Below are 15,008 nucleotides of genomic sequence, written 5' to 3'. Positions count from 1 at the left end.
GAAAACAAACACCTGAAGGTAGTCAGGAACCTCAAAGTAGCAATATATTTATTTACAAAATATACAGTTTCACAGAAACAGCTTCGCTTTATACACATAAACTTTATAATTACACAGAACCATGTAAACGATGTTAAGTGTCTGGCCTGGCCAATGCCAATGCGAGGGGCTTACTTTTGGGGTGACATCTTTCCCTCCCCTCCCTTTATCAGCCACCAACCAGGAGCCCCTAGATGGGCCATGCCTAATTTGCATAAAGCTGATTGCAGCTGCCCAGCTCAACCTAACACAAAAACCAAGGTGTCTTGACTTCCTAGACACCAGCCACAGGGATAGATCGATCTGTTAAAAGAACAAAAAGGAAACGAAGGAAACAGATCAAAATGAGTATTAAGTACCTTCCAGAGGCGTCACCAGGCATTGAACCTTCTAAAAGCAATACAGCAATCGCCCAGGCTGGTAGTCCCACTGTAAAATCACACATATTCTTAAATGCACTTTTAAAACTTTGTGGAGTTTTAAAAAAAGAAAAAAAAACACTTTGGAACTTTGGCTATTCTCATGGTGAAGACACTGGACAGGCAATGTCATGGGGCAGATCTTTGGCAAATTCCTCTCCGACTTTTCCTGGACGTTTGCCCTCATCAGAGCCAGACAGTTGTCTGGGGAGAAGGTTGGTTCTAAGCCCGCTTCTCACTATTTTTCTCTACAGCAGAACTTCCCCCTTGGGGATCTTCACAATAAAGTAGGTTTCAGAAACTATTTCTATTTCTGTGTTAATATGCGCAACAGAATACAAAACAAAAGGCAGTTGGCTGGTGAAGCATGAAAGATACTAGCACAGAAAATGGGCTCTGATTAGCCAATTCGAGTTCAACCTCCCCCCACTGTGCCTAAGGGAGAGAATACAAATAAGAGTCCCCGTCCGTGGTGGCCCCACACAAGGGTGCCACATGGAGACAACCCCCCCCCACACAGAGAGACTGGGGGGGTCCACCCCCACTGTAAATGTAAGTATGACCCACCAAGCTGGGCATCCTTCCCTTTCCATGCTTCACAAGAAACAATGTGTATGAAAACACACCCATCCATTTACCAAAAAAAAACATTTTTGAGAAGAGTGTTTGAACTGCTCAAGAGCACTGTCAACTTCAGAGAAAGCGGAAGCCTTCCTCTCCCTCCAGGCCCCAGAGCCACCCGTGTCCCCTGCCCTTGAGCAGAGCCCTGTGGAGCTGCAGGCGCAAACTCCCTGGCTTCTCCAGAGCTGGCCTGCACAGGAGTCTCCCCAGTCCAGGGTCCTGATTCAGATCTAAGGAAGTCTGCACCGTCCAATGGTATATTCCTGGAGACCAATGTTACCCTATCACTCACACACCAATTCAAACCAAAAAAAAAAAAAAAAAAAAAAAAAAAGGCTTCAAATCCTAACCTTGCCCCGTGAAACCAGCGGGCCAGCCTGTGTGAGAGCATACTGAGAATCAACCACAGGAGAGGCCTCCCCTCAAGTTTTCCTTACCTCATTATGTAGAGGAACACCATTCCCCAGTGACTGCCTAACCTTCCTGCTGCTGCTGGAGTAAGGTGAGGGAAAGAGGAGCACCGGAACCAAGGGCCCTCTCGCTGGAGAACAGCTTGCCGGGCACCCCAGGACCTCATCCACCAACTGAAAAGGGCACCCAGGCAGAAAACTGCCAATACTTTTGGCTATATCGTGCAAAAAGACAGGTTTTTTACATCGTGCAAAACAGGAAACTGAGTTATGAACACGGGCCACCTCAACCCCCCCCAACCAACCCCTTTTCTACCGAGAAGTGGCCACATACTGTCCCTTTTAACAAACAGAAGGAAACCTAGGGATCGTTAGCTGGCCTCTGCCCCAGGGCTCCTCCCAGAGCAAGACCAGAGGACTCTAGCTGGCAGCCAGCAGTGGGGGTGGGGGTGGGGGGGTGTGAGGGGGGGACAGCAGCAACCACAGCAGGGAGAGAGGGCAGACCACGAAGGTTGGGGCAGCTTGATGGTTGCTGTACAGACACTTATGGTCAAAGACTTACACTCGAGAGAAAGCTTACACGTATGGCTGTTCACTAACAGGCCCGGGAAACCGAACATCTCCTCTCCCGAGACAGCGGAAGCGGGTAACAGCTCGCACCCGTTCCCAGCGGAGGGAGCTCGTTAACAAAATGACAGCAAGGGTTCACCACTACCACGTACCCTCCTTTTCAGCTGAACCTAACCCACTGTACTTGAGTGTTGAGTCCACCTCCACTGCAGAGAACACGGCTCTGGCAGCAGCTTTGGCCAACGAGGATTTTATTCAGTCACTGGCTATATACAGGGTATACCTTGGACAGCCTGTCCTTTTGCTTAGGCACCTGAATGGCAGGGGTCTGCCCGCACCAGAGCTGAGAGTTCTGTGCTCAACTAAGAGACGGGCCAAAAAGCCCATCGTCCCTTCCGATTCCTCGCCCATGGTCTCCTCGCGCACCAACAGTCAGTCCAGAAACAGTTTCCGTGAGCCCATCCGAGAACGGTTGGAGCGGCGGATGTCGAACTTGGAGTCCCGGCACTTCTGGCAGACAAACACTTCCGGAACATTGGATTTCCGGATTTTCGCACAGGACAGGTGAATCCAGGTGTGGCACTCATTACACTCAATCATAGGGCGGCCGGCGAACGGTTTCATGCAGAAGCAGGTGACGAGGTCCCAGGAGTCGTCATCTGAAAAGGGGAGACACATGTAAGGGGAGGGGAAGAACCTTCCTGCGACCCCTCCCCATCCCACCCGCTCCTCCAGTGGGTCCAGGCAGCTGAGCTGCAGTAAAGCCCGATCTTCACCAAATGCACGGACTTCAACTTGCACGAAGGGCAGGGCTATCAGACCGGCAGGGCCCTCGGAAGTGCTCCCCTCTCCGAAAGCGGAGCAAATGCGTGAACGAAGCCACTGAAATGTGTGGCACCAGGAATTAACCACGAGAGGTGGACTTAGAAGCTAGCTTATTTTTGTATTTGGAGGCCTGTCCTGGAATCTCAGCTGTCTCCAGCCGCAATCACCCCCTCCCCCACCACTTCCTAAACATCTCAGTGTCCACCTTCTTCTCCCTTCCTCCCTAGAGATGGCGGGGCACACTCTGCTGTCACACTGCCAGGAAGGGACCGTTCCAAAACTCCTGCCTACATCCCCTGCTCTTCGGACCACCAGCCACTCGCGTGGCACTCCTCCGGGGACCACTCACCCGAATCCACCATTATGTCCTCATCATTGCCGGTGCTGTCCTCGTCCCGGAACACCACCTGCTTTCCCTGCCGGACAATAGTCCGTTTGCCTTCAGTCTTTATTTCTTTGACCTGATCAGGTGACACCGTGACACAAGATCCACTGGAAGGAGTGTCAGAGTCCCAGCCCGAGCAGGGGTCGCCGGGAGCCTGGGGGATATCCTGCAGGGCGGGACTTGTGGGGGTCTCTACATATGGGTCAGCGGCTTCCAGCTTCAGCAAGCTCCCCATGTACCCCTCCTTCACAGGCACATCACTGTCCCTCCGCTTCCTCTTCTTCTTCTTCTTCAGCTTGTCCGTTTTCTTTCTGTCCAGCAAGAAGTTACTGGGCTTGGCTCGCTGCAGGAGGCTCGGCTGCAGGTGGCCAAAGCAGCGGTCAGAGACCGGCAAGGGTACCGCGGACGCCATGTCGGTGAAACCAGCGTCCCAGCCGTCACTGTCGATGGTACCAGCGGTGCTGTTGGCAGGGCTGGGGCTGCTCCTCAAAGGGAGCTCCTGAAAGGACAGAAGCACAGGCGTGGGGTCCGAGTGTTTCGGCCGGTCCCCGGCAACAAGAGCTAGCCACAGGCAGAGTGTCGCAGCCAGGTCAGGCCTACAGACCAGGGCTATTGGAACCGTGACCTTCTCGGCTCTCACAGGCAGTATTCTTTAGGAATGGTGTCATGAGCACTCTACCGTGACCTTCCAGATAGAATGTTAACCCCCAAGGAGGAAAACCTTCTCTTGCTGAACCCTCAGCCCCTGGACCAGAGCCAGAAACTCATTCGATGCCCAGTAAGTATCTAGAAAAGTGCCAAGGACACCCTCTCAAACCCCCTTATCTTTCCCAGATTGTAATATCTCCTGTCTGTTTGTCCTCCCAAGGGGTGTATTTTTCTTTTAATTAAGTGAATTTAAATTAGTTTTGGGAGTTTGCTGACACTCTTCTTCAAAACTGGAGACATCCCCCCAAATACTGCAAAATCAAAGTAGGTAATCATAGCCCCAAAGCCATGAGCTAATCTCTGTGGTTCCTTCAGACCAGTCAAGCATTTTATTTACAAACAGTGGCAACATTCTGCGTGGTACAAAAGACACACTTATCCACGTCCACGGCAAACAGAAACGATAAGCCAATGCTGGACTCTGACCTCTTAATAAACTTTCCTTTCTTTTGAGACCTAATACAAGCTTGAACACCATGACCATGGTGGTCCTCAGTTCTGCCCGTTAGTTACTTAGCAAGGAGAAAAGAAATCCCTTAAAACACAGGGGATTTGGGCCACAAGTCCCTGAAGACACTGTAACATGGTGTGCAAAGCAAGTGGAGAGCTGCTCACCAGAAGAACAGTGTAGACCGGGCCTAACCGTCCGGCTGAACCCCAGGCTCTGCCACTGTAATTAGCCTGGAACCCAGGGCGAGGAGTGCCCCAGCGTCTTCGTCTTTAAAATGGGGATAAATAACAGCACCTGTCTCATAGATCATAAAGACCAAGAACGCCGCCCGGCCACTGTAGGCACTGCATCTGCACCGGACATTCAGAGCGGGCAGACAGGAAACATGTTATTTGCAAGCAAATGCTTAAAGTTTATTAAATCATTTCTAGACAAGCCTATGTTTTCTATCCAAGTTTTAGAAACCACCTCCCAGACAGGTCTAAGCTTCCGAGAAAGATTTCCACCTGACAGCCGTCTGAAGTCCCCCCACCCCACCCATTCCAGACCCCCACCCTGCCACTGGCTTCACTGCCAGCAAGAAGGGTGGCCCTGAAGATTACCTCCTTCGGATAAGGAATGTAGCCAGCATAGGCCAAGACAAAGGTGCAGAATTTGTTGAAATCCTCCACAGTCCTGCGCCTCTTGTAACTGGGGGAGCACTCCTGTTAGCAGGCGAGAAAACGGGGTGTGTTTGAAAGTAGGCACTTGGAGATGGAACCACAGAAACAAAACAAAGCCAGCTGGAGATGTTCTCGTCAACCACTTGAAAATACATGGCTAGATGTACAAACACTCCAGAAACAAGATAAGGTAGGTTTGGGTCCGAGAAATAGCACTGTACGCAGGAGGCTGAAAGAAGGGTATTGTGGTGTTTTGCCAAGGGCAAACACTGGGGCACTGGTGGGCAGATAACAACATGCACAAGAATCTATTTCTTGTGCTCCTGTGGCATTTTCCAACATTATCACTGTCTGCAGGCCTATCAGGAGCTCTAATAACTGTGTTTTTGCTACAGATTTTCCATTTTGAAAATAAACTCCAGCTGCAGCTGTAATCCAAATATTTTTAAGTGATTTCAAAGTCAACTACTTCTTACCCTTCAGAACTCAACTCAGGTCTGACCCCTCCCCAGCCAGGGAGGAACTCCTCCTCCTGGGCGCTCTCCTCCAGGAGAGGCCACTTCCGCTCGGCCCTCAGCTGCTGCAACACCCAGCGTCCAGGGGGCCAGCACCCAAATGCTCCCCGACTCAAAAATTAAACCAGGAACGTTGTTGCTAGGCTTAACTTGCAGGGAGAAGAAATACTGGATGAAATACTAGAGGATTTTGGCTTGTGTGTCCTGTCTCCATTCAATCTAGAAACGTCCTTAACAAGAAGGGGTTTTCTCCCGAAAAAGAGCAGCTCGGGGAGAAAGAACGTTTATTTGCTAAAAAGCAAAACAAGTCTCCTTAATTTTGGTTTATTCGGCTAGCTTATTTACCGAGATTTCCTTCAGGCATTTTAGCACCCATCCCAACCCCATCCTTACGTGCTCAGCTCCCATTTCGAGAACCCAGGGACCCCCTTACCCTGCTAGGGTGAAAGCGGGACAGGAAGCTGGGGGGTGGGTTCCTGGACCCAGCCCAGCCCCTCCCCAGGACGGAGGGCCCAGAAAGCGGCGCGGCACCGGCGCGCCGCCCGCAGGTTTCCTTCCCAAGGCTCCGCTTATTTTTTCAACTTGGTTCTAGCAGACCCCTTCCTCCCCCCCCCGCCCCCGGGACCCGAGGGGCGCGCAGGTCGGCGGAGCACCGGCCTCAGAGAGGTACCCGGCATTTCCTGCGGCGCAGAGACCCTGCCCCCATCCCCGGGAAGCACTGACCGCCCGCGCTTCGGCCACGGTGGGAGGGCCGCGGCCCTCGGCCCTCAAACTCTCGGGGCGAACTTTTATTTCGGCGGGGAACGCGCAAAAGTGGGTCAGGGGCCTGGACGCGGAGCGCAAGGCGGCGGCGCCCTCGGGCCCGGGGCGGAGGGACCCGCGCCGCCCCCACCGCGCCCGCCCGCCTCGCCGCCCCGCCGCCTTTAGGAAAAGCAGATGGCGGTGCGGCCCCCTCCCCGCCCTCCGCGGAAGCCGCCCCCCGCCGACACTCGGCCCCGGAAGGTGCGGGGCCCATCCCGCGGGGGAGGGGGCGCGGGAGGCCGGGCAGGATTCGGGGTCCGGGGCTGGTGGGCCCCGCGAACCCCCAAGGCGGCAGCGCGACGAGCCAACGCGCCCGCCGCCGCCTCCCCCACCCGCTCGAGCCGGGACCCGCACCCGAGCCCGGCGGACCTCGGGAGCGAGAGGGGACCGAGGCGGGGGCGCCGGAGGGGCCGCCCGGGAGAACCGAGGGCCGATCCCCGGAAGGAGGGGGAGCCGGGGCGGGGCGAGAGAGCCCGCGGCCGGGGGGCGGGGGCCCCGGAGGGGGAGGAGAGCGCGCGGAGGGTGGGGGGCTCGATTCGGGTGTTTGCGGGGGTGGGGACCCGGCAGGAGTAGGCCCCCGGAGCCGGAGGGGGCGGGGGCCGCGCGGGAGTCAGGGGGCGGGGCGCGGACTACCGGGCCCTGGGGATTAAGGGAGCAGGCGGGGGCGCGCGGAGCGGAGTCCCGGTCCGAGGGGGACCACGAGCCCCTCCGGGAGGGGGGGCAGGGGGCTCGTCCGAGAAGCGGGAACGCGAGGCGGCGGCTGGGACCGAGTCCCCGGGGGCGGGGAAGGAGTAAGCCAAGCCGGCGGGGAGGGGCCGGGGGCGCAGACAGGTCCCGGAGCTACGCGAGGCCGGGGAGGGGTGGGCGCGGCGACCCGAGGGAAGCGGGCGCCGGGAAGACGCGGACGCCCGCGGGAGGGACGCCGAGGCGAGGGCCGGCTGGGAGGACCGGGCGCGGGCCCGAGTGGGGGGCGGGGTTGAGCGCCCAAGGGGGCGACGAGGGAAGGCCGGGGGAGGGGAGGGCGGCGCTGGGCCGGCGGGGGTCCGGCTGCGGGGAGCGCCAGGACTGGAGTGGGGGTGGTCAGGGGCGATCCGGACGCAGCCCTCACTCACCTCCGGGTGGAAGGCGGCGGCGCAAGAGTCGGAGTCCATGTTCAGGGTGGGGGGCGGCGGCTACGGGAGTGCAGGGGCCGGGGTGCGGGCGCCGGGCCGCGGAGCCGCTCAGGGCTGGGGGCTCCGGCGGCAGCGCAGAACGAGGGCGGACCCGGGAGGGGTCGCCCCGGCTGGAGGTGATGAGGGGTTCGGCGTGTTGCGTCCCGGGCTCTGTGCTCCCGGGCCGGCGGCTCCACGGCCGAGCAGAGTTGGCGATGCAGCTCCTGCGGCCGGCGCGGCGGGAGAGGCGGGAGAGTCGCTGCGGGGGGCGGTGGCGGCGGCGAGCGGGAACCCGACCCGCTCCCCGACCTGACGCCCAGTTCGGCTCGTGTCTCGGGAGGGAGGGCGGGAGAGCCGCGAGGGCTGTCGGGAGATGTAGTCTGTGGGCGACGGGAAGCCAAAGGCGCGGGGGCGGGCGCGGGGCGTTGTGGGAGTAGTGGTCCCAGCTCCGCCTCTAAGGCGCACAAAGGGCTCCTCACGGACTACAAGCCCCATAGAGCTCCGCGGCGACTGCCCGGTTTCTGGGGGCGGTGTCTCCGGGACCTGAGGCTGCCGGAGCGGGGGAGGTGCGGAGGCTTGCTCCGGCTCGGCGGTGGGGGAGGGGCGGTGCGAGCGGTAGCGCCGCGGTCTCCGCGGGGGCGGGGGTCGCCTCGGCGGGTGGGGTGGGGGCGGGGCTGACGGCTTTGGACCAGGAGGGCGGGGGCGGCGACTGGCGTCTCCTTTTGGACTTGGGGTTCGGGCCCCTTTGTGGGACCGTGGTCCCCGCGGCCCGGGCGGGACTGGGGGCGGCGGGGGCGACGGGCGCTGACGTCGCGGCCGCCCCTGGGCTCGGGTCGGCGGTGCGAACTTGTTTTCGCGGTGGGGGTATTCTGGCCCACTCCTCCTGTCCCACGGGTCCTGGGGCGGCGGGACCGAGGACCTCCTGGTATCTGTAGGATCCACTTTGGGGTGCCGAGTTACTGCGTTTTTAGAAACTGTGCTAGCATCATCGATGTTTTGGAAGATGTTAGCCTTAAATTAGATTTTTTTTTTTTTTCTTTTTTCCTCTCTGCCTCATCTTGGGACTGCCCCTGCTTTCTTACTTTAATGGCATTATCTTCTGAGTATATTCTTACAGGATTACAACAGTAGGTGAGGGAGAAACCTAGTAAAGATGTTTGGTATTGACATTGATTTTATTGATATTTAATTGAGAAGTTTGCGGTGTTTAAACGCTGGACCGCTGAGTATTTTACAACTTTATATGTTGAAGGTTGATTGACTCTGAACACTTAGTTGAAAATTAACCGCTCTGATAAAATTACCAGAGGAGGCCTGATCGTTCTTGAACATTTTTGATAAGCATTTAAAAGAAAAAAAAGCCTATAGATGATTCAATAACATGTTTGGTAGCTTCGAAGACAAAGGAACTGTGTTAAAGAGGAGTGACATAAAATTTTTAATTTGAATCACAAAAACGACTCCTTGACTCACTAAATCGAAAAAGATGATTGGAAGAATCTCTTGAAGGTTATTTCTGAGGGAGTGAATACTATGTTGGTTGACTATCACTATTGAGATTGTTAAAATAATTCCGAAGGAAACTAGTAGGTAAAGGACCGGGGTTTGTCTTAGAAATGCTTTTCTGAACCACAGTTTTCTAAATTCTAAAATTTTTATCACAGTTCCTTTCTCAAAAAATGATAGTTTACTATTTTTGCTGTTATTTTTTAATGTAATTTCAGCAATGTCTTCCCGGATTGGAGAGAGCCACAGCGGCGATAACAAAATGAGGTGATCTAGGAAGTTAGATTAAAAACAGACGTTGAACTTGGCCTGTGGAAACATCATCAACAGCTTCTTACCCAGTTGTCACATTCAGGTGATTTAGCAGGATTTAGAATGTTAACTGATCACTATGGCCAGAGCAAATGTCCTGAGGTTAGCCAGTGTTTTCCAGGGTCAGATTACCAGCAGCAACCTGTTTTGCCTGAATAAGAAAAGACCGGGGCTCCTGAGGGGCTCAGTCTGACTCTTGATTTCCGCTCGGGTCACCATCTCACCATTGTTAGTTGGAGCCCTGCATGGGGCTCTGCACTGACAGCCTGGAGCCTGCCTGGGATTCTCTGTCTCCCTTGCTTTCTGCCCCTCCCCACTCTCTCTCTCTCTCAAATATAAATAAACACCTAAAAAAATTTAAAAAGGGCCGGGAAGGAATATTATTCTTTTGTTGGTTTAAAAGTGTAAATGCCAAAAAGAGTATTAATTGGAGGTGAAGTCCAAGTGAACGAAAAGGGAATTTTTTTAACTGCTAATTATTCCCATAGTAAATGCATAGAGTAAATGTTAATTAAATCCTCCTCCTATTAAGAAATTGAAGTGAAGAACTTGTTGGTAATATTAATGGGCTTGATGACAAAAGCCTAGAATTCAGGGATCTATATTGAACGGAATCACTCAGACATATTAAGGAAAGAAAATTCCAAACCTGAATTGTGTCATGTAACAGGGATCATTCTTGCTCAGAATAGGTGTTTGATAGATACTTCTTGAATAACTTATTAACAAACAGTAGTTCTTGGTACACAGATATGACCAGTACTTCCTGATGTCTGCTTGTTTCCCCGCCTGCCACTCCCAAAAACTTCCTGGAGGACCTTCTTGGTCTCCTTCCTTTGATTCCTCTTAGAAGTTTAGCCCTCTGGAGGAGGTTTAGACATGAATATTTACCTTCCCTTCCCTAGACTCAAGGAAGGATTATAATACCAATAATTGACCCAAAGTCAGTAGCATAATATGTACTTGTATCATCTCATCAATACACAGATTATGTGTATTTAGTACAGAAAGGCAGAAAATATAGGCAAGCACAAACACTGAAGTAATGTAGTTGGTTTGTCTAGTTTATTTCTCAGGTGTCCTGGTACTATTCCTGGGCTCCAGGGGGCAAATTTGGAATTCAAGGATTAATGAAGAGCATTAGCCACAGTAGCCAGATACTTGGAGGCTGTGATTCCTTGTTTTCTGCTTTTAGGGGAAAAAAAATTATTATTATACCTGCTGATTATTACAGTTATTTGGAAAAGAGGAAGAAAAAAGCCAACGTTAGCACAGGTTGTGACAAGTTTTAAAATACTAAGAATACCATAGTTTCCCAGTAAGTAACTTGAGAATGTAGTTATTTTAATTGGGTTACCAAATATAGCTTCACCTTTCTAAATCTCACAGCTATACCACATTCATTTAGGGAACATTCTGGAAAGCTTTCTGCCTACCATTATAACTCAGTACCTGAGTGTGGGTATGAACATAACCAGAGGTTTCTTTCTCCCAGAATGACTTTTTGGTGGTTCAGCTTTAATAGAATATTCTTAGGGATTCATGTGGATCTTTCCCATCCCGTTTTCTGATTTTTCTGACTTCCATCTCCAAGAGACCAAAAAAAAAGTAAAACTTCCTCAAAATCATCTTGTTTTTAACTTTTAGTACCTTGACCACTGTATGAATATATACATGTGAATAATCTTAAGTCATTAATAAATAATTTTTATACCATGTATTGTCACCTCTTTATATAGCGAGGGAAATAACTTATGCACAAATAAGTCAAATGAACTTCTCATACAAGGATTCATAGCTAACACTGTGCTGGATATTGTTCGTAAGTTTTTGCCTACAGGGGCACCTGGGTGGCTCAGTTGGCTAAGCCTCTGACTTCAGCTCAGGTCATGATCTCAGGTTTCGTGAGTTTGAGCCCCGTGTGGGGCTCTGTGCTGACAGCTCAGAGCCTGGAGCCTGCTTCAGATTCTGTGTCTCCCTCTCTCTCTTACCCCTCCCCAACTCATAGGCATCCGCGCTCTCTCTCTCTCTCAAAAATAAACATTAAAAAACTAATAATAAAAATAAACGTTTTTACCTACTGTATCTCATTTACTTATAATAACGTACTTAATAAATAGAGAATATTATAGCGTTCCTTAAAGGAAAGTTTAGTAAGTTCATTACAAATCACACTTGAGATGGTTCAGAATCAGTAAAGAATTGGGTGTACAATAGGAGAAAAGGCATACTCTCTTTTTAATGGTATAAATATGTAAGTATGTGCTTCTAAATGTTCCTGAAGGAAAAAAAAAAACCCAGGATAACCGGCTTTTATAAAATGATCTCCATGACCTCTTGTCCTGTCTGCCTAAAATTAGAATTTAAATATCAAAATTGCATAGTTTAAATTTTTAGAAATGAAATGGTACCATTATTTGTTAAATCACATTACTTTCTCAGACAAAGACCATTTTCATGATATTGGAAGAGGTAAATTTTAAAAACTTTCATGGTTGAAATTTAATTTTTTTTTCTGTGTCCCCTGCCTCACCAGCCTCCCCCCAGAAGTTTAATCTTTAAATACAAACATTTCCCCCCGAACTATGGGTTGTTGACTAGAGTTAACACCTTTCTCACTGAACACTAGTGTTTCTACCGTGCCCAGATGTGGAATGACATTGGAAGAATTTACTGACTCGATCATATATTGTCATACTTAAGTGAATGAATTTCTCACTTTCCCATCTTGAACTTTTTTTTTTTTTTAATTTCGAGAGAGGGGCCACTGGGTGGCTCAGTCGGTTAAGTATCTGACTTTGGCTCAGGTCATGGTCTCCCAGTTTGTGAGTTCGAGCCCCACGTCGGGCTCTGTGCTGACAGCTCAGAGCCTGGAGCCTGCTTCGGATTCTGTGTCTCCTCTCTCTGCACCTCCCATGCTCATGCTCTGTCTCTCTCTGTCTCTCAATAATAAATAAACATTGGGCGCCTGGGTGGCTCAGTCGGCTAAGTATCCGACTTCAGCTCAGGTCACGATCTCGCAGTTTGTGGGTTCGAGCCCCACGTCGGGCTCTGTGCTGACAGCTCAGAGCCTGGAGCCTGTTTCAGATTCTGTGTCTCCCTCTCTCTCTGACCCTCCCCCATTCATGCTCTATCTCTCTCTGTCTCAAAAATAAATAAACGTTAAAAATAATAATAATAAATAAACATTAAAAAAAATTAATTTCAAGAGAGCCAGCAGGGGAGAGGGGCAGAAAGAGATTGTGAAGCAGTTTCCACACTCAGCGTGGAGCCCAACACGGGGCTCCATCCCACAACCTTGGGATCATGACCTGAGCCAAAACAGAGTCTATTAACCAACTGAACCACCCAGGTGCCCCCCCCCCCCCCATCTTGAACTCTTATGGTTGATCAGATGAGTGAGAAAAGGAACTAGATAGCATGCCTGGGTTAGTGGGCGATTCAAATTTCCAAACACAGCTGATGGGTCTAAATCTGTTCCTTTATTTTCTAACCACATTCCTATGTTGCCTTAGATATGTACACATGGCTTCGAACGCTCCCCTTTTAGGTCCAGGATATTGATAATATACCTTTTTTTCTCAAGAACTGAATTCTTAATTGTATTTTCAACTATTATCTCACCAAACAGAGTATGTCTATCTAGTCCAGAAAGAGAAAAACACAGGCAAGCACAAACAATGAAACCTCGCCACCTCAGAATGTGTTACCTTCACAATTGCTTTGTGGGCATATGAACACAGACAACAAACTGGGCCATACTACGGGTAATCGGATTTTTTGCTCGACACTGTAGCACGAATATCTTATTCCAATAAATACATGCATCATTATTTCTTCAGGACTTCACAGTAAGGCTGATTTGTTTAAGTACACAAAACTGGACTCCGTCCTTCACCAGAGCAACGTTATTTGATTTATGAAAGCTTTGCTTTCTGCAAGGTGGACAAGTTCTGACCCAGAGGGAGTGTAGTACTTTTCCCTACAAACATCCCACTTCCTGGCTACTCAGACTCTCTTGTCACAAAGCCTGTGCAAGTAAGCTATTGGCCGGGCTCCTGGGCCCAGGAATGCTGCCGCTGCCGTTAATAGCTGTGTGAACAGTCCATCTATGGGCAACACGCAGCCGCCTGGGTACCTGAATGTTTTTTTTCACTCAGGCCTGTGCTTCCCGTGCTGAAATTTGGACCAGACACATTCTCATGGCAAGATGGTGAGATTCAAAGCACAAGAGAAAGCCTGCAGTTCGCATTTCAGAGATGGAGGAAAAACAAGATGTCTTCTCCAAAGGTTGTGCCCACTCAGCTGGAACCAAGAAATGACAGCAACCCCCGGGTGCCTGGCCCGCCCTGGGACACACGTGGGCGCGTGGGTGAGGCGTTCACCAGGAATGTTTCTGCGAGGCCCACAGGGCATGGGTGGGGGCTACTAAATAACAAAAACCCAGGTTTCTTCTGAGAAGCGAAAGGACTGGAGTCTTGTCTAAAACCGAGCAAAGCGTCTGCTAAAGAAAAAACATGGCTTCCAAGGGAGGGAATTTTTTTCACCTAGTTACGTTGAAAGTGGAGTCCTGGTATTGTATTCACGGGAACCACAATAAGGAAGATTCCTTTCTTCACAGTCACCCCACAAGTGACTGTGACGTTCCTGAACGCCCACATCCCTGGTTTTTCAGGCAGTCCCCTGTCTGACCTTGAGCTGAAGGCAGTGTCCCCAGGCCCCTAGCGTCCCCTCTCCTGGAATGGGAAAAACTGCTGCTTTCGCCGGAATTATTTACATTATTTATATTATTATAATTTTCTGGTACTTGAGCCTTTTGTTCAACCGAATAGCACGTTCTTCTGCATTCTCACGGCGGTCTCCTACCCTCAAGTTTTCTGCCTTCCCCACGTCCGTTTCCAGGAGAGGGGGCGAGGAGCCTGGGGGTCGAGCCCGCGCGGGCCTGCGCCCTCAGAAGGCAGCTCTGGAGCCTGAGTCTCTATGAATCGGCAACCAGAAGTGCGCCTTGTACGCTGACGAAAGTTAATGACCGAGTTAGTCAAGTTTGAAACTCCTGCAGGAACACAGTGGAGCAGATTCTTGGCGTCTGGCCCCGTGTCACTTACAAGTGCGCCAAGAAAAAAACGTCACCTAAAAAGCTTATACTTGTTCAAGCCTTAGTCCTGAATTGTAAAAATCCTGTCTTTTGAGATCTGCCCGGCAATAAGGTTAACTAGCAACCCTCGGAACTAGTGGAATTCAAAACAAAATAAAAACAAAACAAGAAAAAGGTACTGTAGCGAGCCGCCCAGGGGCTCAGAGGCCGCCGACTGGGTAGGGAAGTCTGGCGCGAAAGGGGTGGCTCGGGTTCCGGGCGCCGAGCTCGCCCCCGCCGGCTTCGGCCCCGCAGCCCGGCCCGGTGCCTCGTGGGCGGGCCCTGGAGGCCCCCGACCCCGGACGGAGAGGACACACGTCGCCCGGCGGGCCCGGCTCGGGCGGGGGGCCGCGGGAAGCCCCGTAAGGGCGCGGGCGGGCGGTAGTGACTCAGCCTCGGGCGCATGGGGCGGGCGGCGGCGCCGGGCTCGGAGGGGTTAAGTAGGCGGGGCCAGCGACGGCCCGCCCCTCCCGGCCCGCCCCCGAGGCCGCGGCGCCCG

General features: G+C 51.9%; 2 protein-coding genes across 2 annotated transcripts; both read right to left on the bottom strand.

Annotated features, from left to right (window-relative positions):
• Positions 1 to 31: 31 nt before the first annotated feature.
• Positions 32 to 7,900, bottom strand: PHF13 (PHD finger protein 13). The gene is made up of 4 exons (XM_043573679.1): positions 7,519 to 7,900; positions 5,031 to 5,132; positions 3,234 to 3,768; positions 32 to 2,718 (listed from the first exon to the last, which is right to left on the bottom strand). Exons 1-4 carry the CDS (start codon positions 7,555 to 7,557, stop codon positions 2,492 to 2,494), a joined length of 903 nt encoding a protein of 300 aa, XP_043429614.1. The 5' UTR covers positions 7,558 to 7,900; the 3' UTR covers positions 32 to 2,491.
• LOC122482046 (basic proline-rich protein-like) lies at positions 7,627 to 8,889 on the bottom strand. Its single transcript, XM_043578466.1, has 2 exons — positions 8,862 to 8,889; positions 7,627 to 8,486 (listed from the first exon to the last, which is right to left on the bottom strand). Exons 1-2 carry the CDS (start codon positions 8,887 to 8,889, stop codon positions 7,627 to 7,629), a joined length of 888 nt encoding a protein of 295 aa, XP_043434401.1.
• Positions 8,890 to 15,008: the final 6,119 nt, after the last annotated feature.

This window comes from Prionailurus bengalensis, chromosome C1 (assembly GCF_016509475.1).
Source record: "Prionailurus bengalensis isolate Pbe53 chromosome C1, Fcat_Pben_1.1_paternal_pri, whole genome shotgun sequence".
Classification (NCBI taxonomy): Eukaryota; Metazoa; Chordata; class Mammalia; order Carnivora; family Felidae; genus Prionailurus; species Prionailurus bengalensis.
Note: the sequence above shows the minus strand (reverse complement) of the source record. Positions and strands in the feature narration are given on the sequence as shown.